The sequence below is a fragment of the Lepidochelys olivacea genome (assembly GCF_965140295.1).
Source record: "Lepidochelys olivacea isolate rLepOli2 genome assembly, chromosome: 8".
Lineage (NCBI taxonomy): Eukaryota > Metazoa > Chordata > Testudines > Cheloniidae > Lepidochelys > Lepidochelys olivacea.
The window spans coordinates 1,044,503-1,070,360 of NC_140418.1; the positions used below are offsets into that span (position 1 = coordinate 1,044,503).

Consider the following 25,858-nt stretch of genomic DNA (forward strand, 5'->3'; position numbering starts at 1 on the left):
TTGCTGGAGGGTGAATGCAGGGTGGGTTCAATTTCCAGACCCCCTCCCTGGGGCCCTCTCCTCCTCACCAGGCCAGGATTCGGGTTGTGGTGCAGAGGCAGAGGGTGCTGTTGTGGGTGGTCAGCGTCCCCTCAGGAGGGCAAGGAGCGGTGGGGCAGCAGCAGAGGGAAGGATTCTGGCCTGCTGAAGACTCCCTCAGGAATCTGGACCCTGGGTGGGGCACAATAAAAGACAATATGAAGTTGGTGGGTCACCATGCTAAAAAGTTCAGGAACCACTGACAAAGTGGTTTGAACCTGAATATTTGAAAAAATGCGTATTTTATATAAAGAGCTACAGAGAGTTGACTTTTCCAACCTGTGACTTTACACACCATTTCCCCAGACCCCTTTGGTTCTTACTACATTTCCCATGGCTGCTCTGTGATTTTTGATTTAAAAAACACCATGAGAGATCTGCAGTCCTAGTCACTGCCTCCTTTGCTCGTGCGTTTCTCCATCACTGCAGCCATTTTTAACCGGGCAGGAGTTTGCAGGGAGGAGTTCTGGAGCGAAGTAGGGATGCACGGATGGCACACTGAAGTATGGGACAGAGATAAATGGAGCAAATCATGTTTATTAAGCACACAAAAGTGGAAGCCCAGCAGCAACAACAAACTAGATCAAAACCACAATACTACACACCAGGCACTTCTGCGGACGACAGGGGTACGGAATGCGTGTCCCGGGGAGCCTGAGTCACTCTGTCCAGTTTGTTGGCAGAGATGGAATGCCCTGGAAATGCACAGGAAGGAACAGACCAGTATGGCACAGACCAAAACGAGCTGCCACCATCCTGTACCGCAGCACTGTATGAGGAGGTGGTATGTACAGGTCAGATGCAGGGGCCTGCTAATGGGATAACGGCACTAATTGCCTGTGTCTTTGGATGTGCTTTCTCAGGCGTTCATTCCCTTTGGAATGCTTGCTCCTGCCTCCTCCTTTCTCTGCCATGAGGGACGTATTACTTCAGAGTCTCTGTCCTCTTCCCCGACTTGGCTTCTGCCTGGAAGCTGCACATAGGAGCAGAGTCCCCTTTGCACATCCCCCTGCAGCTCCAGGGTCAGATCCTTTTGTTCTCCATTTCCCCCCAAGGACTGGTGAAGCATTTAGCCCGCTGATGTTCTCAGACGCCTGATCCCCATCCTGCTCAGCAATGCAGCAGTGGTTCCTGTAACAGAGAAGAGGGTTAATAGGTTTACTGACACTGGAAACCCTTGGAATACCAAGGAATGCAATAGTTCTGGTTCCTGCTCACCTTGGGATTCCAGTGCCACTCATAGGACCTATCTGAGCAAGCGAGGGCAAGGACTTGGATTATTCTCCTGGATAACACAGGAGGACATGTTCATGGAGCCGGAGAGGCACTATGCATTTCCCTGAGGGATCTGGAAGTTAGTATTACACTTGATCTGATTAGTAAGGCCAGCCACCTAGCTGTGCAAAGATTACCAGAGACTGCTCTGAAATCTGGAGGAAAGTTCTCTGTTGGATTACTGCCCCATGTTTGCAGATAAGTAAATAGTGCACTGCATTGGTGTGGGGCCAACAGAGACAATGTAGCCTGCGTGGGGCCATGCTGCCCCAGGTGTGGTTTGGTTTACTGCAATAGAACGCTCCTGCCAGGACATCTCCTATATTTCAGGGTTTGACCTAAAACCCATCCTGCTTGGCTGCCCTTTTGAGTCCAGGCACATGCATGGCTAAGCCAGTCACTGTATGCTGAGGGCTTGGGACTTCTGCTCCAGCTTGGAATAATGCTCCACACAGACAAATGTAGAAGGGGCGGCTGAACCTGGTGGAGCAGAGCCAGCTGGGCAGGGGGTGGCACAGGAAGCCGCCATGTGCACTGTGGAAGGGAGACTTCCTCTCTCATGAGTTTGCAGCTGAACATTTCTCATAAGAACCAGACACATTGCCCCCTCCTCGGCCCTGAATCTGCCAAACCAGCCCTGGTCAGTGAGAATAAATAACAACCACGTACCTTGTACAAAGGGCAGGCATCTCTTCCTGAACCTTCTGCCACTGTCTCTGCAGCTTACGATTCATTGAAGAGTCCTGGGGAGTCTGGCATGTTCACAGGCATGGCCTGAGCCATATCCTGGACTTGCCCACGCCAGAGCTGTCACCCCACCCCGCCTGGCGCTCCAACATCAGGTTTCACAGGAGGGTGAGTGCAGAAAATACAGTCTTGTTCAGCATGAAAGGGGCAGGTTTCCTCTGCCTTGGAGCAGCTGTTATTATTCCATACTTTGCTGTCCTGGACCTTCAGGTCAGTCTCCCCACACTGTGCACCAGAGTGAGGGTTACCCTGCTGGCAAGCTATTTGGATACCCACTCACAGTCCAGGTCACTCAATTACAGAGCTCAGTTGCGACGGGATCTCCTTGTCACCCTAGACACTCGCAAGGGTCCAGACATTTCTCTCCGGCCAGCTGGCAGCATGCTCACACCATGGCTGCTAGGAGACCTGCTCTGAAACTGGCGTGCCAGAACACACAGCAATCACAAGCAAGTGGAAGCTGGCAGGGAACAGCACACAATGAGCTCTACAGGTCTTCGGAAAACTTGTTCCCAGGCCAGCAGAAAGTACGGCCGAAAGGCCACCGCGGCCGTGCCTGGGGCCCTGCGAGGAAGCGGCGGGAGGGTGACCTGCACGCCCGTGCTTGCCCCCACACCAGTACTGCACCAGTGGAGACTGCCATGGCAGTGAGCAGCAGAGGGGTTAGCCTTGCTCGGGTGAACAGCTGTGAACCACTGGGAGCCATTACAGCAACACAGTGATAAGAAATGCCTACAGCTGGCTCCTAACATACATCCTGCCAGCACTGGGTGTTGTTCAAGGTGAGCCATTTGAAGTGGGAGGCCTAGAGGTTCCCTCCTCTCTCAGGACATGTCTTGGGGAGACCTGGCTCATTCCTAAAAGGCAAAATGTGGCAGTCAGAGATACTGTTATGAGCGGTCTCTGGCAGGGTGCTTTCACATATCCAAAGAGGGAGTGACCCACTGGTGCAGGGGAAACACCCCAACTCTGACCTCTGGATTGAGGGCAGAATTCTAACAAGGGGTTGCCAGAAAGCAACCAAGAGCCCTGACCTCACGAGTGGTTCTCAATATCCTCTTCCACAACTCTGCAGCTAATGCTGGAGTGCAGAACGCAGACAAGAGGCGACTGCAGCATGTGGTGCCCACGCTCCACAGTTCGTTCTGCTTATCAGTGTGCAAGAAGGCAGCATTCCCCGCTGCAGCAGCCACGGCCTTTCAATTGAATGAAAAACCTTCCAAACTGGCAAAGCAAAACGCCAGATGAAATTCCGCTCTGTCATTGCTTGGAACCCTCTCTCACGGTGAAATTAGCTGAGCAATAGCCCCCAAATTAAGCCCAAGCTTCAGTGGCCTTTAAAAAACAGCTGCTAATTCAAAGTGATACATTCCGTTTAAACTCAGAACAATTTAAACGCTTCTCTCCCATTTAGCCAATCAAATGCTGCAGAGTTTGTTTTTCAGAGGATACTCTGAAGAAGGAGAGGAGAGGTTAAAGGGTTCCTTGATAAAGTTTGCAACACCTAGAAGGACCAGCAGTACCTCAGAACTGGGAGCTTCCCCCAGTGCATCTTCACTCCTTCCTTTCTTGTACTGCGCTGTAGCTGGGGAGTATCGCTGTCTCTTGCGCTTTCTCTGCTTCTCAGGGAGTCTGTCAGGAGCTGATGGGAGAGACATGTGTCAAGACAACGGAGAAGTAATGCTTCTCCTGGCCATGAGCAGTGCAGTGAATTCTGCAGTTCAGGCTAGGAAGCTCCAAACTTGTCCCACTGCACTAATGGATAATGAGGCCAGGTCCAGTACAAGCCTGCAGGCAATGCCTTGGAATGCAGTTCCCAAATGGCTATACTGGTGACACCTCCTGTTCCTGCAGCCCCTCCCGGGGGCATGGACCTGGGAAATGGGGATTCGTTTTGGCGCGGCAGCAGAAAAACTCAAAGCCATTCCTGCTCTCCCTGAGACCCCAGCGGGGAAGCGCGGCAGCCAGCTCAAAGCACTGCGAGAGGTTTAGAGATTTTAAAAAAGAAAAGGAGTACTAGAGACTAACCAATTTATTCGAACATCAGCTTTCGTGAGCTACAGCTCACTTCATCGGATGCATGAGATTTTAAAGCTATTAATCGAAATGCTGATTAATTGTCCCCCTTCCCTAAGTGTTGCAACTCAAACTTCCTTGACTTTGGCTCAAGGGAGGGAAAAAGTGCAATACAACTCCAAAATTCCCTGCTGGCAGACCGGCCCCTGCTGAGCCTGGTGCAGGGCTCGCTGTGGCACAAGGCCCCTACAACAGCCACACTAGACACCCTCAGTAACATCCTCACTTTGGGCCAATGGCTAGGGGTGTGAATCGTACCCTGGGCCTTGGCCTGCAGGGGCACCGAGCACTATAGAAGCTGCCTTCCATGGAAGGTGTGTATGTCCAGTATCTCCACTGCCCACAGGAAAGAAGATGCACTGCCATCTTTTGATAAATGAAAGCAATCAAATCAGGAGTCCAGGGCATTACTCCTGGCAACTCGAGAGCTATTGCTGAGTGCACAATATCCACTGTCCGTATTCAGTCACAGCGGCATGTAACGTGCTGGCTTGGCACCTGCATCATGACAGGTGATAGAGAAAAAGCAAATCTTTAAGGGAGGTATGGAAATTCCTCTTCCTGCCTCTTCCCCTTCCAAAATGCAGGGCTTTCAAAAACTGGCTTTCAGGAGAGACAGAAATCCCTAAACCTCGGTATCCCCCAAAAACTCACCATCAGTAACAACTTGGCAGGATCTCAGGAGAAAAACTGCACTGAGAAACCTCTATCTGAACAAGCAGAAAGCACCCATCTAACCCCAGCCCCACCGCAGGACAGTGCTCTGGAGACAGAGAGCCACTCACAGCTGCATTGCTCTCTTCACCAATTTCACACTTTACAGAGCTTGGGGGGGGGGGGGGTGGTTGTGGGGGCAGGCACAACTTTAAACAAATCAATTAGTTCTCCTGAGCAGTAAATGCCTCTGTAAACCCTGACTGGGTGCTACCTATACACATGTTCTTCTGCCACAGGAACTAACGTACGTGGTTTGCCAAGAGCCCTGGCACAGACCACCCCAGGAATGGAACCAGGGGCTCCTTGCTTTGTTTCACAGACGCCTAGTATTTCCTACCTTCTCCGAGATCCAAAAACTGGGGTGTGGAATAAAATTCAGAAAGGTCATTCTCCAGAGGGCCAGCATCAAAACACTGGGAATACAAGATTGAAACAATTTACCAATTGCATTCAGACACGAGCAAGGAGATGGTGTTTTCCTGAGCAATTCAAGCTGAATGTTTTTATGAACTGCTGTTATAAGTAATATCTCAGATTCCAACAAACCGAAAGAGATCAGAGAAAACAGGATCCTGTCAACTTTCAATTAATTTGCTTCGTGTTGGACAAATCTTTGTACATAGCAAGTCAACTGGCTGGGCAGCTGGAGTGCTCTGGCTGCTGCTGCTTATCATGCTGACCAGTGTCATCTCACTGGTTCCTCATGCTCCCTGCCTGTGCGTTGAATCCACCTGTTGTCTCTCATCGTACACTTAGCCAGTGAGCTCACTGGCTCAGAGCCTGTCTCTCTGCCATACGTTCGTACAGGGCTTAGGACAACGGGGCCCTAATCTCGGGATGCTACCGCACCACTAACATTAACAATCCTGTTGTCTGGGGGGCTTCACGCAGCAACAAGGGAGAGAGAAACATCTTTCAGAATAGGAAAATGCAATCACAAACCCACAAAAATTGGCAAGGGCTCTTGGGTAGGCACAAAACCTAAAATGCATGCACAATTCTGGTCTCCCATTTGTAAGAAATATTAATTCAAACTGGAACAGGTGCAGAGAGGAGCTACTAGGATGATCCTTATGAGAGGAGACTCACAGAGCCTGGCTTGTTTAGTCTAACCAAATGAAGGCCTAGGGGCGATATGGTTCCTCTCTATACATATATCAGAGGGATAAACACCAGGGAGGAAGGGGAGTTATTTAAGTTAAGGGCCAATGAAGAACAAATGGATAAACTGGTCATCAACATGTTTAGGCTTGAAATCAGACAAAGGTTTGTAACCATCAGAAGAGTGAAGTTCTGGAACAGCCTCCCCAGGGGAGCAGTGGAGACAAAAAAAACTAACTTGTTTCAAGACTAAGCGTGCTATGGAAGGGGAGCTATGATGAAGTTGCCTGTAAGGACATATGGCTCATCCATGACGCTATTAATGACCATATCCCAAGGCCGGAGGTGGGACATTAGAAGAGGAGGGCTCTGAGTTACTACACACAATCCTTTCCCAAACATCAGGCTGGTGGTTCTCGCCCACTGATCACCGTATTTCGGGCTGGGAAGGAATTTTGCACCAGGTCAGATTGGCAGAGACCATGGGAGGTTTTTCGCCTTCCTCTGCAGCATGGGGCATGGGTTACTTGCAGGTTTAACCTAATGTAAATGTTGGATTCTTTGTAACTTGAAGTCTTTAAATCATGATTTGAGGATGTCAGTAACTCAGCCAGAGGTTAGAAATCTATTGCAGGAGTGGGTGGGCGAGGCTCTATGGCCTGCAATGTGCAGGAGGTCAGACTAGATGATCATGATGGTCAACTTCTGACCTTAAAGTCTGAATCTTTTTATCTCATTTTTTGAAACCATGTTACCTGGTGAACATTAGAGACCAATGGGTGATTTTCCTTTAAACATCAGAATCCAACACCACAGAGAGCAACTTGAACATTTCATACCATCGGAACCCCGTCAATTTAAAGTATAGGTTTGATGAGACCCAGCTAAGACTCATTCTGATGTTCACCAGCTTGCAGAGGAGGGTGATGAGAGAAATGTCGTTCCTGCTTCAGAGAAAATTTGGTATATGAAAATTCAGGGGCTAGGACCTCAGGATCAATATCAAGCAGCAACAGAATAGAACACATGGAGACTCCCTACTCCAACCGGAAAAGTCTACTGTAGAGCACTTCCACCTGGGAGTCCTGGTGAGAGCTCCCTGGAGTGCCGTTTGCCAATGCAAATTAAAGGAGAGGGATGTTTCACAGCAGAAACTATCCAGTCCCCATAAGAAGCAAAGTTATTTCCCTCCTTATCTAACTTCAATTGTTTTATTCACCGTAACACAGAGACTAAAATGTGGAGACTCAGCACAGGACTCATGTGGCTAAACATGACCTGGTGCCGACAGGTGTTGTTAGTGCTGTCGGGAAGCAGTGCTAGTTAGGATGAATTTATAAGGAGATTTTGTATAACATGTTCTGAGTGGATTTGCACAGAGCAGTCCCTAAAAATCAAGAGCAGTCACCGTAGCCGAGGACATAGCGCTACCCCAAGAGTCGGAGAGCCGCGTTATTACGTCATAATTCACAGCTGCAGCCAGCTAGACACACACCACGCTGGCTGGTGTTTCATTCCCAGCTAGCACTCAGGGTTTGCTGGAAGGAACATACCTTCTTTGGAGGAGTCCACCCCTCCTTCTTTGGCATAAACACAGCATCCAAATCGTTGGATTCCAAGAGCTTCTTAGTTGGCTTCCTCTGACGCTTACTCTCCACATTCCCTGCAATAAAGTTCTAGTTAGGAAAAATACAGTTCCTTTAACTGGACTCAGACTAACAAAATCCATCATCAGATACTGACTGACATTTAAAATCTCATCCACCTGCTACCCCTTGTGTCTTAGGCTGTAGGCTCTCAGAGGCAGTGACTATTAGGCATTTTACATGTGTGGAGCACCCAGCGTTACACACCTCAGCCTGGCTGTGATCTTTAGGTTTTACCACAATATCTATGTTTAAACAACAACGTCAAACTCACAGAAAACCCGGAGCTGTCAGGTCAGACAGCACACACCAGCAATGCAACTTAGAGAGAGCCAGGCAATCAGCAGCTACATCACTCACCAGCCCTCTGACCACCGCTCACCAGTCTCCTTCTCTACCTCGACAAGTTCCCTTCCACCACCCACAACCCACATATCTCCACCTCCATCCTGAACACCAGCTGTCTGTACCATTGTGTGTTCACATGCTACCATCAGGTCGGTATGGCTTCAAAAATTACATTAGATGTACTTCTATATTTGATTCTGTATTGGTGCATTTAGGTGAGTGAGGATCCAGTTGCTGGTAACAGTGTTTCGGGCAGTTTCTTCAGACCATAGCTACAGCGCTTCTGGTCTCGCAATCATGGGGAAGGATCAAGTCTAACTCAAGCACTTGCCTCGTACAGATGCAGCAATTACACTATGATCCTGTTTATCCAAAGTGTTCTGGGGACATCAAAAAAACTTTCAGACTAACAGGAATATAACTGTTGCAAGCAGCATCCATGCAGAGATAAACATGATCAGAAAAAATGGTGACTCACCTTCTCATAACTGTTGTTCTTCGAGATGTGTTGTTCATGTCCATTCCAATCAGGTATGTGCGTGCTGCGTGCACACCAGCCGGAAGATTTTTCCCTGAGCAGCATCTAGAGGGTCGTTCTGGGCACCACCTGGAGTCGTGCCTTCATGGCGCCTAATATAGGGCCCTGCCAACCCCAGTTCCATCTTGCTGGCTGCTCCGACAGAGAGGTAGGAGGGTGGGTATTGGAATGGACATGAACAACACATCTTGAGGAACAGTTACGAGGAGTAACCGTTTTTTCTTCGAGTGCTTGTTCATGTCAATTCCAATCCGGTGACTCACAAGTCTAAGCTCAGGAGGTGGGATTGGAGTCTGCCACCGATTAGAGCACTGCTCACCAGAAGGCTGCATCGTCTCTGGCCTGCTAAGTGATCACACAGCACATCGTGAAAGTGGGTATGGAGGACCACATCGCTGCTCTGCGGATTTCCTGGGTGGAAACCTGTGCCAGGAATGCTGCTGAGGAGGCCTGAGCTCTAGTGGCATGCACGGTGATTGACTGAGAGGGCACCTTTGCCAAGTTGTAGCACTCCCGAATGCAGGACGTGATCCATGACGAGATACAACTGAGAGGAGACGGAGACTTTTCATTCTGTCCGCCACTGCCACGAATAACTGGAAGGACCTTCAGAAAGGCTTTGTTCTCTCGATGTAGAAGGCTAGCGCTCTGTGGACATCCAGTGAATGAAGCCTCTGCTCCCTGGAGCTGGAGTGAGGCTAAGGGTAGAATACATTGAGGAAGATGTCCTGGTTGACGTGAAATTGGGAAACAACCTTTGGGAGAAAAGCCAGGTGAGGCCTGAGTTGAACCTTGTCCTTATGGAACACGGTGTAAGGGGGCTCTGAGATTAGGGCTGAGCTCAGACACACTCCGAGCTGAGGTTATCGCCACCAGAAACGCCACCTTGTATGAGAGAGAAGCAGGGAGCACGTTGCCAGTGGCTCAAATGGTGGCCCCATAAGTCTGGAAAGGACCAGATTGAGGTCCCAAGCCGGGACCGGCTGTCCGACCTGTGGTTATAGCCTGTTGAGACCTTTAAGGAAGCGACTGACCAACAGATTGGCAAAGACTGAGTGTGCCTCTGCAACTGGGTGGAAGGTGGAGATGGCAGCCAAGAGAACCCTTATTGACGACACGGACAGCCCCTGCTGCTTGAGGTGGAGGAGATAGTCCAGTATAAGTGTCACAGAGGTGACAGTTGGGGATGGGAGGTGCTGCGCCGACCAGACTGAAAATCTCTTCTACTTGGCAAGGTAGACAGCTCTCGTGGAGGGTTTCCTGCTGCCAAGGAGAACTTGTCTGACTTGACCAGAGCAAGAAAGGTTCAGCCATTCAGGAGGGAGCAAAACTGGTGACGCTTCCTGTTGCGTCGCGTGGCGAACAGGTCTATCAGGGGAAAGCCCCACTGATGGAAAATTGAGGTCACGACGCCCGGGTGAAGGGACCACTCGTGGCCGTGGAACAAGCTGCTGAGATGGTCCACCAGCTCGTTCTGTACTCCAGGGAGATACGATGCTTGCAGGTGTATTGAGTGCTCTACACAGAAGTCCCACAGCACAAGGACTTCCTGGCACAGGGGAGAGGAGCATGCACCCCCAGTTTATTGATATAAAACATCGCCGAGGTATTGTCTGTCAGGACTGATACACACCTCCCTGCTAAGTGGGCTCTGAAAGTCTGGTATGCCAGGCACGCCGCTCTCAGCTCTTTGACATTGATGTGTAGAGCGAGATCCACCTGAGATCAGAGGCCTTGTGTTCTGAGGTGTCCCAAATGTGCTCCCCAGCCCAAGTCTAATATGACGAGAGGGATGGCTGGGGGCTGGTGAAGGGGATGCCAGCACATATTACCTGCGGGTCAAGCCACCATAGGAGGGAGTCGACTGCTGGGTGAGGCAGGGTTACAATCCTGTCCAAACTGTCCCGGGCTGGCCACTGACACCGGCCATGACTGAAGAGGTCGAAGTCTGAGCTTGGTGTGCTGTACTACGTAGGTACATGCAGCCATGTGTCCTAGAAGTTTCAGGCAGTTCCGTGCTGTGGTGGTGGGGAACTGCCTGAGACTTTGAATGTTGTCGCCGAGGGCTCGGAATCTTGCTTTGGGAAGGAACTGTGTCGAGTCCAGTACCACCCTTACAAATCCCATCTGCTGAACCGGGGACAGCTTTGATTTCCCCTTGTTCAGTGGCAGGCCCAGTTTGTCGAATGTCATTCTTATGAAGATGACTTGCATCTCTACTTGAGCCCTGGATCGACCCTTGATCAGCCAGTTGTCGAGGTATGGGAACACCTGTACCTGTCGCCTACGCAGGAACATGGCCACGACTGCCAGGCACTTGGTGAATACTTGAGGTGCCACTGACAGGCTGAACGGGAGGACTGTGAACTGGTAGTGGGTGTTGTTCACCACAAACCTGAGGTACTTCCTGTGGGACGGAGTTATCGCTATGTGAAAGTACGAGTCCTTCAAGTTGAGGGCGACTTACCAGTTTCCTGGATCCAGTGAAGGGATGATGGAAGCTGAAGAGACCATGCGGAATTTGAGTTTCTTCACGAACCTGTTGAATTATCGCAGGTCTAGGATTGGCCTGAGCCTGCCCTTGGCTTTTGGTATTAGGAAACACCAGGAGTAGAAGCCCTTGCCCTTCAGCTCCCGAGGAACCTCTTCCACTGCCCCTAGTGAAAGGAGCGAGTGCACCTCCTGTACAAGGAGTTGCTCATGAGAGGGATCCCTGAAGAGGGACGGGGAAGGGGGTGGAAGGGCACAGAATTGGATGGAGTATCCCCTCTCTACTGTGTGGAGCACCCAGTAGTCCGAGGTGACACGGGACCACGCACGGTACAAAGAGGATAGTCAGAACAAAAAGGTAAGATGAGGTAGATCCAGTTTTTGATCTGGTACACTGTCCTCGTGCGCGCCTTCAAAAGGCCTGTTTCTGGCCCACAGAAGACTTGGTCTGGCCAAAGCCCTGGCCTGAGGACAGCTGAGGCCTCTTTCTGCTGCTCCTGTTCCTCCTCTGGGAACTGTCCTGTCAGTTTTGCTGGTAAACTGTGGAGGTTGCGGCCTCAAATGCCTGCATAGTGTCACCAAGATCTAGACCTTCTGCTGCTGGACCTATCTGAACGATAGGACTCTGCCTCGGACTCCGAAAAAGAAGACCATGGAGGAGCAGCACTGGCTGGTGCCGCAGAGCGGTGCCAAACCTCTGGGGACTGATGCAGTTCCCCCCCACCCGCACACCGTGGGCTGTCGGTGCCAGGGAGTGGCACGTAGGAGATGGGGTGCAGCGTGACATCATCGCTGGCTTGCTCCTAGATGGAATAGGCAGCCTGGCTGACACCGATGTCTCATCTCTCCTTGGGGAAGGCGGAGCCGTCAGGTGAACAAGGTCCTGCGCTAACTCAAAAGTCTCCGGAGTGGAGTGGAGTTGAATGTCCTGGCCACGACAGTCCGGAGAGCAGTAGTGGGCTGGACTTCACTGGACCTGTTGCGGGGCACGAATCAATGAGCCCTTAGGAGTTGTCGGGCCCGAAGTAGGCTGGATGGGCTGAGGCCTTTCTCCTTTCTAGGAGCCGACTTGCGCACCGTCGGCACCGGTGCGCTCAGGAAGTTCCAGCTAGCCGTCACTGGCGGTCAGAAGGAACTGAGGAGGTGGCGGGTCGGCAGGGCCCTATATTGGGTGCTATGAAGGTGCAACTCCAGGGGGCGCCCAGGCCGACCCTACAGATGCTGCTAGGGGAAAAGTCTTCTGGCTGTTGTGCATGCAGTGTGCACACACCTGACTGGAATGGACACGAAACATGCACTCGAAGAAGAAGAGGGAGTTCTGAATACCCAGGTTTGGACAAACATGTAGTATGCGGAGAGCACATCACGGTATGGACAATGCTGGGAAATGTGAAGCGAGTAGCTTTTTCTTTGGCTACCAAATTTATAATTTATGCTTGCTCGCTTACAGCCACATTACTGAGTTTAACAAAACAGAAACCAGAGAGCAGTTCTTCAGCTTTCCAGCACCGATCTGAGTCAGAATTCCTGCAGCTAGACGCAAAGCAGACTCACGCATTTCAGAAGGGAGGCATGCTGCACATCGCTTACCTGATTTCAGGAAACGTTCCTCTGCCTCCAGAGAACAAGCAGAAACTTCAGACACATCAGGGGAAGATAACATCAGCTCCGGCAAATCTGAATGTCCTTCTAGGAGTAGGTCAGTGGGCTCAGAGGAATGGGATACTGGCTCTTCTAACAGCAAATGTTCTGCTTCAAGGACCGGAGGAGAATCTTTGGTTGAAGAGGAAGATGGAGTTGACATCACAGGATTCTGCTCCAGCTGAATACTCTGGATATCACTTCCACGACTGCATCGTGTTGGAAGCCTTTCCTCCCCCTTGAACTCAGACCTCTCCCGGGAACTCACCTAGCAGCAGCAACAGATACAGATGGAAGTGGGTTTAACCTGCCCTGTGCTATGCACAGCAAGAACACAAACAACATACTGCAGGGATACAAACCAGAGCCTGAGAGCAAAACCACAGAACGGGAGTTAGCAGCACGACGCTCTCACCTACCCTTTGCAATTGCTCCTGGCCCTTCTTTGATTTTTTCTTCGGTGCAAATATCTGATCATATTCTTCTGCATATTCCAGAAGCCGTTTGCTCGGCTTTCTAAGGCGTTTCTTTTCTGAATATGCTATGAAAAAAGAAAACAGCTTCAGGATGAAGTTTCTGAGAAGAGCAAAAGGCTGGCATGAAATCCCCTTCTAGCCTGTCCGTAGAGGTTGCTCCAGTACTGTTTTCCGGAAGCACCGTGAAGAAAAGGCAGTGTAATCCAGAGAAGAAAAGTCCCTTCACATGATTCTCTTGGACAAATTGTTATCTTCAAGGGGATGTCTGCACTGTGACAAAAGACTTGCGGCACAGCCACAACTAGCCAGGTTAGCTGACTCTGTCTTGCTGGGCTATAAAATTGCAGTGTAGACATCAGGCTTGGGCTGGAACCTGGGCTCTGGGACCTTGCCCCTCCTCGGGTCTCAGAGCCCGAACTCTACACTGCAATTTTATACCCCACAGCCCAAGCCCGAGTCAAATGATCCAGGCCAACTCTGGGTCTTCTACTGCAGTGTACCAGTTTCAGAGTAACAGCCGTGTTAGTCTGTATTCGCAAAAAGAAAAGGAGGACTTGTGGCACCTGAGAGACTAACCAATTTATCTGAGCATAAGCTTTCATGAGCTACAGCTCACTTCATCGGATGCACCAATGAAGTGAGCTGTAGCTCACGAAAGCTTATGCTCAAATAAATTGGTTAGTCTCTAAGGTGCCACAAGTCCTCCTTTTCTTTTTACTGCAGTGTAGATTCTAGTTCCTAACTTATTAACCCTTTCTTGGCACAGTGGGGGAGATTTTCAAAAGTGCCCAAGAGAGCCAGGCACCCTGAACTCTCACTGACAGTCAGAGAGAGTTCACCAGCAGATGCTACGCAGGCACATCTGGAAATCTCACCCTGCATCTCCCTTTCCTAAGCTCCCCCCACCACTGCCCTTTTCACACTATTTCCCTGCTATTTCAGACTCTCTCCCACTCTCTGTTGTTAAGACCGAAGCTGTTGCTCTTTTTAACGTAGTTTAGAGTTAAGCCAGAGTTTCAATAGAAGCTGTGCTGGAAGCTTCTCTTCTTCCCACCTTTATTCCGCGCAGCCTTCAGGTGTCTCCCTCCCTCTCCTTCTGCAAACCCACTTATTCCACTTCGCTTCACAACACTCCACACTGCTATGATGCTGCCTGACCTGTTTGCTGTCTCAATCAGACTGCACGTTCCTCAGGGCACAGACCTGCCTTCCATACGTTTGTAAAGCATTGCAGTATTACAGAAAAATAAATGATAAAAATACTTCCATTCATAAATTCCGAAGCAAGAAGGAACCCTTGTGGTCATCTAGTGTGACCTCCTGCATAGCACAGGCCAGAGACCTGCCCCCACAATAATTGCTAGAGCAGAGCATTTAGAAAAACATCCAGCCTTGATTTAAAAATTGCCAGTGAGGGAATTCTGCACCAAAAAATTAAATATTCTGCACACATTTTAAAATCTGCATATTTTATTTGTCAAAATAACACAATATAATCACACCATTTTCAATTATTTGCTGATAAGTATTTTGAAATAAATTACCAAAAGAATTGAAAATGGTGTGATTATATTGTTACTGTGTTTCTGTGTTGTTTTGACAATTAAAATATGCAGAACTTTGCAAAATTTTTAGTTTTTCAGTTCAGAATTCCCTCAAGAGTACCACGGTTCTGTGTGGTGAAATCTGGATGCTCCTCGTGGGGAGTCTGGGTGCAGGGGGGAATCTGGATGGCTCAGTATGGGATTTTGGGGGCAGGGGGAATGGGACTCTGCAGGGGAGTCCAGGTGAAGGTGGTTAGGGCTCAGTTGGGGGGGCCCTGGGGAAATGTGGCTTGGGTGAGTGGGGGGTCAGGGTGCAGCTGGTTGGGACTAAGTAGGATGGGGTCTGTGTGTGGGGGGCTCCTGATGCAGGGGGTAAGGCTCGGCAGGGTGGAGGTTTGGGGAGGTCGGTGGAGCAGTTCTTGCTGCAGGGGGATCCTGTTGTGGAGGGGGCTCAGTGGGGAGGGTTCCGGTGCAGCAAGGGGTCACTGTACAGGGAGCTGCTCCACATCCACCCAACCCCTGTGCATCCAGACCCCCGGCACCTAACCTCCCTCCCACCGCTGAGCCTCACCTCCCCACACACCTGGAACCTCACACACACTCCCACCCCCACCCCGCAGCCAGACACACACACACACACCCTGGGGTGCAGAGCTTCCCGCAGCTAGTGGAAGTTTCTCGGACTTGATCTGACCCAGCCGTGGTTGCTCCGTGCAGGGAAGGGGAAGGTGGAACTCCATCTCCATCCCCCCCCACCAGCTGGGACCAAGTTCCTGGGTGGCCGGGGCATCCCCAGACCCCTCTCCCCTGACTGATTTACCTCTCCCCAGCTGAGCTGCCAGGGAGGGGTGTGCGAATACTGGTGCAGCTTCTCTTTGCATCCCCACAGAAACCATTTCATCTGCAAGGAAGCAAAAGGAATCTGTAAGGTGGGGGACAGGCATTTTTCTGCTGTGCTACAGGGGCACAGAATTTTCCCAGGAGTAAATAACCTCCCTATTCCTACTTGAGATTACCCCGTTTATGCATCCAAGAAGCACCCTAGCCCTTTTGATCACAGCATCTCACTGGGAGCTCATGCTCAGCTGATTATCCATCACGACCCCCAAAACATTTTTCAGTCGCTGTCTCCCAAGATAGAGTCTCCTATTGTGTAATTATAGCCTACAGCCTTTGTTCCTGGATGTATCATTTACATTTAAGCGTATTAAAATGCATAGTTTGGTTGGCCCCAGTTCACAAAGAGATCCCTGTCACTCTGAATCAGCAACCCGTACTCTTTATTATTTACCACTCTACAATTTGTGTGTCATCAGCAAACTTTATCAATCAAAATTTTTGTTTTCCTCCTGGTCATTGATAAAAATTTTCAATAGCGTAGGGCCAAGAATCATTCCCTGCCAGACCCCTCTAGAAAGTCACCCCTTGATGGAGAATTCCCCGTTTACTATTACATTTTGAGACCTATCAATTAGCCAGTTTTTAATCCATTTAATGTGTGTCATGTACATTTTATATCATTCTAATTTTCAATCAAAATGTTCTGTGATACAAACTCAAACGCCTTATAGAAGTTTAAGTATATTACATCAACACTACTATCTTTATCCACAAAACCTGTAATCTTATCAAAAAAAGATAGCAAGTTAGTTTGACAGGATCTATTTTCCATAAACCATGTTGATCTGCATTAATTACACTTCCCCCATTAAATTCTTTACCAATGAGTCCCATACCAGCTGCTCCATTGTCTTGCAGGTATGTGTGTCAGACTGCCAGGCCTATAACTACCCTGGTCATCCCATTTAGTCTTTTTAATATTGGCACATTCGTTTTGTGGAATTTCTCTAGTGCTCCAAGCTTTACTGACCATCAACATTGATGGTCCAGAGAGTTCCTCAGCCAACTCTTTTAAACTCTTAGCTAAATCTCTGATAAGACTCCTAATAGCCTGTGCTGTATTGCCATGCAACACATCTAAACCTTGTAAGCGGCAACGAATAGCTTCAGCTCAACACCCCATTTCTACGCAATAGGCTACTGGAGCGGGTTGGCACACTTACTTCCCTCCTTTGCTCTTTGAGATACGCCACCACTGGTTTTTGAGCAATGCTATTCTACCGATTTTCCATCTTTCGTGGTTGAAAGAATCATTAAACAACATTCTCAGGAGATTCCCGTTAGTCATTGAATATTTAAAATCTGATCACTTCAGTCTCTCCATAGCTCAGAATCTTAGGAACAAACCAAGAATATCTTCCTCCTCCATAAGCTTTTTGTCCACCTCCATGTATGTGTAGGAGGGGCTATTCTATTTATTTTTTAACCGAGGCACTTTAACACAGTGGGAACAGTGGGAGGCCGGGCAGCATCTCTGTGCCTTATTGAGGTTTCATGCTTACATAAGTACAAAAAAATTCTAACTTAGCCACAAGTGATGTGACAAACACTGTTTGCTTACAACAGCTATCACCAGCAGGCAGCAACGCACCACGTAGGGTGCGGTCAGGGGGAGGTGCAGGTCCTGGTGCATCGCCTGCCTGGAAGCCAAGCACTTTCTATGACACCAACAGCACACAGAATGCAGCACTGCACTATGAAATGGTTATTTAATATTTTAGCTCACAGGATTGATCTGTACAAAGAGAGACTCAATTGAACAGTCAGATCACTGCATTTGCCAACCAGATTACTTTCTGAAAAATACCAAGAGTTAGCAACTTCCAGTCGTCCTCCCTTTTTGCTTATTTGGTGTAGCAATTACACTGGTACCAGAAATATGTCAAATATTCCATTTGAATTGCGAGGGCAAATAATACTGTAGCTGAGAACTCCTGCGGTTCAGGATATAGCCTATCATGGTAGTTATGTGGGAGCACTATTATAGTTAAGGTTGCATCATGTTATCTGTTTAAAGGTGGACCATTCTAAGTCCTCTGAAATCAACATGCCTAGTCAGATTTCTTTGAAATTAGGCATGCCTGCCTGGGGAGAGCACAGGGTAGGATTAGTGACCCAAATTTGGAGTCATTTGAGCCAAGGGTTCCAGAGATTTAAGCCCCAGCAATAAAACAGCCATTTAAAAAAAACCAAAGTGGCATGTCTTTGGCCAAAGCTAGAGATCAAACTGCTGACGTGATGCAGGACATAATGGTCTCAGTAGAGTGTTACCCGAGGTCATGCATGGCACCCCCTGAACCTCTGCGGGACCTAACTTGTGAAGTATATTTAAGAACATGGACATTTTTACACAGTCCATAACAGACTCATAGCTAGAGGGTTTCCACTCCTGCCATTTTATATGCTTTAAAGCTCAACTCTTGTAAGTGCTCTAAAATCCAAATGATTCATTGGAGTGCTTTGAAATTCAGGGTGCTTCACAGGGGTTTAGCACAGCATTAGTGATCCAAATTTGGGGTCATTTGACTGAAGTTCCCAAGTTACGGCCTCACCCCCAAAAATAGTTCCCTTCTGCTGCCTTATACTGTTAAACTGAGCAGTACAAATGAATCACAGGTCTCCCTGAGATTGATGGCTATGAACTCACTCTTCCAAACACATATCTAGGGGTAAATCAACCAGAAGCCCGCTCCAAAGACAAAACCATTTTGAACTGAGTGGCTGCAATTTGAGTCGTGGGTAGCAATTTCATTTTGGGGGAAATGTAATCACAATATTGGGGGTGGGGAGGAATTAGACACGTGCTTGCTTCCTGGGATGAGGAGGATTAGTAGAGGGCAAAGAAGTGGGGGAGCAGGGGAGAGGGATTTGGGCCTGCAGCGAGGGGAGGGAGATTCTGGGGCAGGGGACAAATGGGGATGGATGGTAGGGGAGGCAAAAGGGGTTGGGGGCTCAGGTGGGGGAGGCATGACACCCCGGTTCCCTGCACCACAGCTCTGCCAGTGCACCCTGTAACCTGAGAACCCTTGTGCCAACTGGCATGGGGCACTGAGGGGATGCAAAGCGGTTACAGGAATCTCCTGAGTCTGGAACGTGCACCCTAGTTTCAAAGAATGTCGGGTGAGACCTCAAACGAAAGCCAGTGTCAATATTATGGTGAAATGGATGGATGTTCAGTAAATATACTGAAAATGTGTCCTTAAAGTCTGTGTCTAAGGAACGGTCACAGCAAAGGGGAACCCCAGATTTTCAGTCTAGTGAACAGGAGCACAAAGAGGAGGTTTGTGAGGGAGTTCTCCAGGTGAAGGAGGACCAACTACAGCTGCGGGGTGGGGGTAGAGGGGGAAGAGTTTGTCTGTTAGTTTGTCTATTTGTTTGCCATGTGCTTGCCCGCTTGACAATTATTGTGTGGGCTGTTCTGGGGGCACTGAAGGAGCAAACAACACATCCTTGGTCACTCTCTCCACACCAGCCACCATTTTATAGACCTCGATCACATCCCCCCATCTCTTTTCCAAGCTGAGCAGTGCCGTGCTTTTAATCCCTCAACATAAGGAAGCTTTTCCACGCCCCTGATCATTTTTGTTGCCCTTCTCTGCACCTTTTCCAATTCCAACAGATCTTTTTTGAGGTGGAGTGCCCAGACCTGTATACAGTATGCAAGGTGTGGGCGCACCAGGGAGTTATACAGCGGCATTATGATATTTTCTGTTTTGTCGTCTGATCCCTTTCTTAACGGTTTCTAACATTGTTAGCCTTTTTGACTGCTCGGAAGTCAAATCCTACTGAAAGAAATAGAGAGCAGCATAAATTCTGGCAAGTCAAGTGTAAAAGGATAATTAGGCAGGCCAAAAAAGAATTTGAAGAGCAACTAGCAAAAGACAAACAGCAAAAAAAAAAATTGTAAGTCCATCCATCAGAAGTAGGAAGCCTGCCGAAAAATCAGTGGGGCCACAGGACAATGGAGGAGCTAAAGGAGCACCAACAGAGACAAGGCCATTGTAGAGAAGCTAAATGAATTCTCTGCATTGGTCTTCAGGGCTGAGGATGTGAGGGAGATTCTCAAACCTGAGCCATTCCTTTTAGGGGACAGATCTGAGGAACTCTCCCAGATTGAGGTGTCAATAGAGGAAGTTTTGGAACAAATTGATAAATTAAATAGTAGTAAGTCATCAGGACCAGATGGTATCACCCAAGAGTTCTGAAGACACTCAGATATGAAATTGCAGAACTACTAACTGTAACTCGTTACAGTGTGTATGGTAACACCCATTGTTTCATGTTCTCTGTGTGTATAAATCTCCGCACTGTATTTTCCACTGAATGCATCCGATGAAGTGAGCTGTAGCTCACGAAAGCTTATGCTCAAAGAAATTTGTTAGTCTCTAAAGTACCACAAGTACTCTTTTTCTTTTTGCGAATACAGACTAACACGGCTGTTCCTTTAATAACTGTGGTATGTAACCTATAGCTTAAATCAATCAGTCTCTGTACCAGATGACAGGACAATAATTAATGCAACACATTTTTTAACAAGACTCCAGAGGTGATCCTGGCAATGACAGGCTGGTAAGCCTAATTTCAGTACCACGCAAAGAATTATCAGATACATAGATGAACATGACTCTTGGTGAAGAGTCAACAGGGCTTTATATAAAGGGAAATCATGCCTCACCAACCTATTAGAATTCTTTGAGGAGGGTCAACAAACATGTGGACAAGAGTGATCAAGTTGCTCTAGTGTATTTAGATTTTCAGAAAGCCGTTGACAAGGTCCCTCACCAAAGTCTCTTAAGAAAATTAAGCGGTCTCATAGACATTAAGGCCAGAAAGAAACATCATGATCATCTAGTCGGACTTCCTGCACATTGCACGCCACAGAATCTCAGCCACCCACTCCTGTAATAAACCCACAACCTCTGGCTGAGTTACTGAAGTCCTCAACTCATGATTTAAAGACTTCAAGTTACAGAGAATCCACCATTTACACTCGTTCAAATCTGAAAGTGATCCGTGCCCCATGCTGCAGAGGAAGGTGAAAACCCCCCCAGGGTCTCTGCCAATCTGACCTGGGAGAAAATTCCTTCCCGACTCCAAATATGGCGATCAGCTAAACCCTAAGCACGTGAGCAAGACCCGCCAGCCAGACACCTGGGAAAGAATTCTCCGTAATAACTCACAGCCCTCCCCAGCTAGTGTCCCATCACCGGCTTTTGGAGATATTTGCTGCTAGCAATCGCAGGTAAGCCACATGCCACTGTAGGCAGTCTCATCACACCATCCCCGTCATAAACTTATCAAGCTCAGTCTTGAAGCCAGTTAGGTTTTTTCCCCCCACTGCTCCCCTTGTGAGGCGGCTCCAGAATGTCACTCCTCTGATGGTTAGAAATCTTTGCCTAATTTCAAGCCTTAACTTGTTGATGGGCAGTTTATAGCCATCTGGTCTTGTGTCCACATTGGTGCTTAATTTAAATAACTCCTCCCCCTCCCTGGTATTTATCCCTCTGAAGTATTTACAGACAAAAATCACATCTCCCCTCAGCCTTTGTTTGGTTAGGCTACACAAGCCACGCTCTCTGAGTCTTCTCTCATAAAGTAGGTTTTCCATTCCTCGCACCATCCTAGTAGCCCTTCTCTACATCTGTTCCAGTTTGAATTAATCTTTCTTATGGGGTCTCACCAGTGCCTTGTATAATGGTACTAACACTTCCCTATTTCTACTTTAAATACCTCGCCTGATGCATCCTAGGACTTAATTTGCCTTTTTCACGGCTATATCACATTGGCAGCTCATAGTCTTCCTGTGATCAAACAATACATCCATATCTTTCTCCTCCTCTGTCACTTCCAACTGATACGTCCCCCATCTTATAGCAAAAATTCTTGTTATTAGTCCCTAAGTGCATGACCTTTCACTTTACACTATTAAATATCATCCCCATTTCTATTACTCCAGTTTTCAAGATTGTCCAGAACTTCCTGTATGGTATTCCGGTCCTCCTCCGTATTAGCAATACCTCCCAACTGTGGAAAGAACGAGTTGTCCTTGTGGCACCTTAGAGACTAACAAATTTGAGAATAAGCTTTCGTGGCCTAAAACCCACTTCATCCGATGCATGCAGTGGAAAATACAGTAGGAAGATACATATATACACAGAGAACATGAAACAATGGGTGTTGCCATACACACTATAATGAGAGTGATCAATTAAGGTGAGCTATTATCAGCAGGAGAAAAAAACCTTTTGTAGTGATAATCAGGATGGCCCATTTCCAACAGTTGACAAAAAGGTGAGAGTAACTGTGTGTGTGGGGGGGGGAATAAGCATGGGGAAATAGTTTTTACTTTGTGTAATGACCCATCCACTCCCAGTCTCTATTCAAGCCTAAGTTAATTGTATCCAGTTTGCAAATTAATTCCAATTCAGCAGTCTCTCGTTGGAGTCTGTTTCTGTAGTTTTTTTGTTGTAACATTGTGACTTTTAGGTCTAATCGAGTGACCAGGGAGATTGACGTGTTCTCCGACTGGTTTTTGAATGTTATAATTCTTGACGTCTGATTTGTGTCCATTTATTCTTTTACGTAGAGACTGTCCGGTTTGTCCAATGTACAGGATTGATCCCTGAGGAACTCCTCTGGTAACCTCCCTCTGGCATGTTCACCTCTGAGTATGCCCATTGTAGTCTCCCCTTTAACCAGTTCCTTATCTATCTTTCAATTCTCACATTAATTCCCATTGTCTCCAATTTAACTAATAATTCCCCATGTGGCACCGGATCAAACGCCTTCCTGAGACCCAGGCAGATTAAATCGACTGCATTTTCTTGGCTGTCTTCTCAAAGAAAGATCAGGTTGATCTGGCACAACCTGCCTTTTGTAAAACCCTGTTGCATTTTATCCCACTTGCGGTTTACCTCTATGTCCCTAACTATTTTCTCTTTCACTTAAGGTCAAACTAACAGGCCTGTAAGTTTCCCGGATCACTTTTCTTCCCTTTCTTAAAAATAGGAACTATATTAGCAATTTTCCAGTCATGGCATTCGACCGGAAAGTTTATAGATTCATGACAAATCCTTGCTATTGGGCTTGCAATTTCATGTGCCAGTCCCTTTAATATTCTTGGATGGAGATTATCTGGGCCCCGCCATTTGGTCCCATTAAGCTGTTTGAGTTTGATTTCCACCTCGAATTTGGTAATTTCCATTTCCACATCCTCATGTCCATTAGCCACCCTGCCACTATCCCAAGCCCCTTAGTAACCTTACTAAAACCTGTCTAAAACGGATGGACCCCTTCTGGTGTGGCAAGAAGGCCAACAAATTGTCACCCTTCGCCAGGGTCTTCAGCCCCATCTCTGGGCCCTTTAAATCCTGCCCTTCACTCAGGCTTCTGAGCAAGCCTTGTCCCCTTCTTGGTGCCTAGGCCACTTTCCCGGTGGCCAATGGGGGAGATCTGGGCTTTCCCACTACTCTGGGTCCCAACCCAGGGACCCTATACATAACAGCCACGTACAACTGCCTTCAATTTGGTGCTGTTATTCCCTGGAATTTCTCCCATGTAGAGCCTCTCTTCACCCTGGCCTCGGGACGGAAGTTCTCAAATCCTCGTTGTCCTTCAGAATGCAAGTACTAATAGAATCCATCTTCTGGTTCTCTTCTTGAACTCCTGTGACCAGCAACGAGCTCCCTTTCCTTGCTCCTCAGGTCCCAGCCAGCAAGAGCAGCACCTTCTATCTGGTGCTGCTGGGCTCTGATTGGCTGCTTCTATGCATCCTCTCTAGGCAGGCCTGGAGGACCCACTTTCACCACTCCTTTTCTGGAGCCCGGTGGGGTAGGACTGTGGGAACTTCAGCAGGAGGCCTCAAAGACCCAGGCTCACTCTAACACAGTCCCCTAAGGACCAGTCTGAAGCAGAGGGGCAGGAAGGCAAATAGTGGAGTACCAACTGGGACACACACCTGGAAGAACCACAGTTACTGCACAAGGTGAGTAACCTCCTCTTCTTCTTCGAGTAGGAGGTGCTCCACTTCAGGTGGCTTCTGAGCAGTAACCCCAAATGGATGAGGGCGCTTCGAAACAGAGACCAGAACTGCAGATATATTGCAGAGGCAAGCGCCACGTCAGACCTGAGGGCATGGATCAGGCCCTAATGTTTCTGAAACCTATGTTCTGAAGCCCACGTTACGGCCCTATATATTTCAGATACCAGTACGTTATTCTATAGTGCCAGAGACGTTGCCTACAATCTGGTGGAATGTGCCATCACCATTTGGTGATGATATTCGGATGCTGGCAAACCAGGAGCCAGCTTAGCTCAGAACCCCAGGCCAATTCACTTGTGTGTTAGAACAGATCAAAGCGTTAAATGTATAAGTGTGTGTTCAAATGTTTAAACTTCATGAAAACTAGTGGAATGTTACTTGTATTGTTTTCACTTCTCTGTTCCTGTTGTAATGCAACAGCAAACATTTACATGGTGTATACCCTGTAACTAAATAACCCACCAAAGAGACCTTGTGAAATGCTAAGGAAAGACTTTAACCGAAAACGCTAATTTCAAAGCAAGTGGCCGTTATGTATAGCAGTCAGGTCAAAAGGCTAAGGGCACACCTTCCCTGGCAATGCTAAAGCGCCGCCGTCCCAGTGCTTTAACGTGGCTTGTGTCGTCCCGGCAGAGCGCTGGGGAAGAGCTCTCCCAACGCTCTGAAAACCCACCTCCGCGATGCGTGCAGCTCCTAGCGCTGATGCACCGTCTACACCGGCACGTCACATCACTGACACTTGCTGCGCTCGGAGGGTGTTCTTCACACCCGAGTGAGAACGCTGCAGCGCTGTAAAGCGCCAGTGTAGAGACGCCCTAAGTACATTCCTCACACACATCATCAAAGGAAAAGCCCACGGGGTTAGAGACGCTATCAGCTCACTTTCTGTGTCACAATACTACAACTATGGATTCAACGAAAGATCCTTGATCTCTGGACAGTTTGGACGCTTACAGGGAAGTGTGCCAAATGCAAAGCGGAGATCCCAAGAGACAATCTGGGTACCCTGGAAAGACTTTTGGGGAACAGGCAGTTCATTACATCACTGTCACCATTTGGAGTTAAAAGAAAAGGAGGACTCGTGGCACCTTAGAGACCAACCAATCCATCTGAGCACAAGCCCTCGCGAGCCACATTGTTAACCTATCCAACTATACTCTTAGCCCAGCAGAAGCAGCTGTCCTATCTCAGGGCCTCTCCTTCTGCCCCTCCACCCCCATGAACATGATACAGTTCTGTGATGACCTAGAATCCTATTTTGACATCTCCGACTCAAGGAATATTTCCAACACACCTCTCCACAGAGACCTCCCTACCAACATTACAAAAAGAAGGATTCTAGGTGGACTCCTCCTGAAGGTCGAGACAGCAGACTGGACTTCTACATAGAGTGCTTCTGCCGACGTGCACGGGCTGAAATTGCAGAAAAGCAGCATCACTTGCCCCACAACCTCAGCCGTGCAGAACACAATGCCATCCACAGCCTCAGAAACAACTCTGACATCATAATCAAAAAGGCTGACAAAGGAGGTGCTGTTGTCATCATGAATAGGTCGGAATATGAACAAGAGGCTGCTCGGCAGCTCTCCAGCACCACTTTCTACAAGCCATTACCCTCTGATCCCACTGAGAGTTACCAAAAGCAACTACAGCATTTGCTCAAGAAACTTCCTGAAAAAGCACAAGATCAAATCCGCACAGACACACCCCTGGAACTCCGACCTGGGATATTCTATCTACTACCCAAGATCCATAAATCTGGAAATCCTGGGCCCTATGCTACCAGCACTCCCAGCGACCTTCGAGACACCACTGACTTCCTGAGGAAACTACAATCCATCGGTGATCTTCCTGACAACACCATCCTGGCCACTATGGATGTAGAAGCCCTCTACACCAACATTCCACACAAAGATGGACTACAAGCCGTCAGGAACAGTATCTCCGATAATGTCACGGCTAACCTGGTGGCTGAACTTTGTGACTTTGTCCTTACCCATTAACTATTTTACATTTGGGGACAATGTATACCTTCAGATCAGCAGCACTGCTATGGGTACCCGCATGGCCCCACAGTAGGCCAACATTTTTATGGCTGATTTAGAACAACGCTTCCTCAGCTCTCGTCCCCTAACGCCCCTACTCTACTTGCGCTATATTGATGACATCTTCGTCATCTGGACCCATGGAAAAGATGCTCTTGAGAAATTCCACCATGATTTCAACAATTTCCATCCCAC

At 48.3% G+C, this 25,858-nt stretch overlaps 1 protein-coding gene across 3 annotated transcripts in view; it reads right to left on the minus strand.

Moving 5' to 3' along the window:
- NSD1 (nuclear receptor binding SET domain protein 1) overlaps positions 1–25,858 on the minus strand; it is a 105,035-nt gene that overhangs the window by 50,272 nt on the left and 28,905 nt on the right. For all 3 annotated transcript variants that reach the window (XM_084635857.1, XM_084635856.1, XM_084635855.1), the window contains exons 4-8: positions 13,077–13,198; positions 12,607–12,925; positions 7,548–7,657; positions 5,231–5,306; positions 3,624–3,742 (exon numbers count right to left, since the gene is read on the minus strand). In XM_084635857.1, the coding sequence (XP_084491983.1) occupies positions 3,624–3,742; positions 5,231–5,306; positions 7,548–7,657; positions 12,607–12,925; positions 13,077–13,198 (746 nt within the window). The remainder of the gene's footprint in view (positions 1–3,623; positions 3,743–5,230; positions 5,307–7,547; positions 7,658–12,606; positions 12,926–13,076; positions 13,199–25,858) is intronic.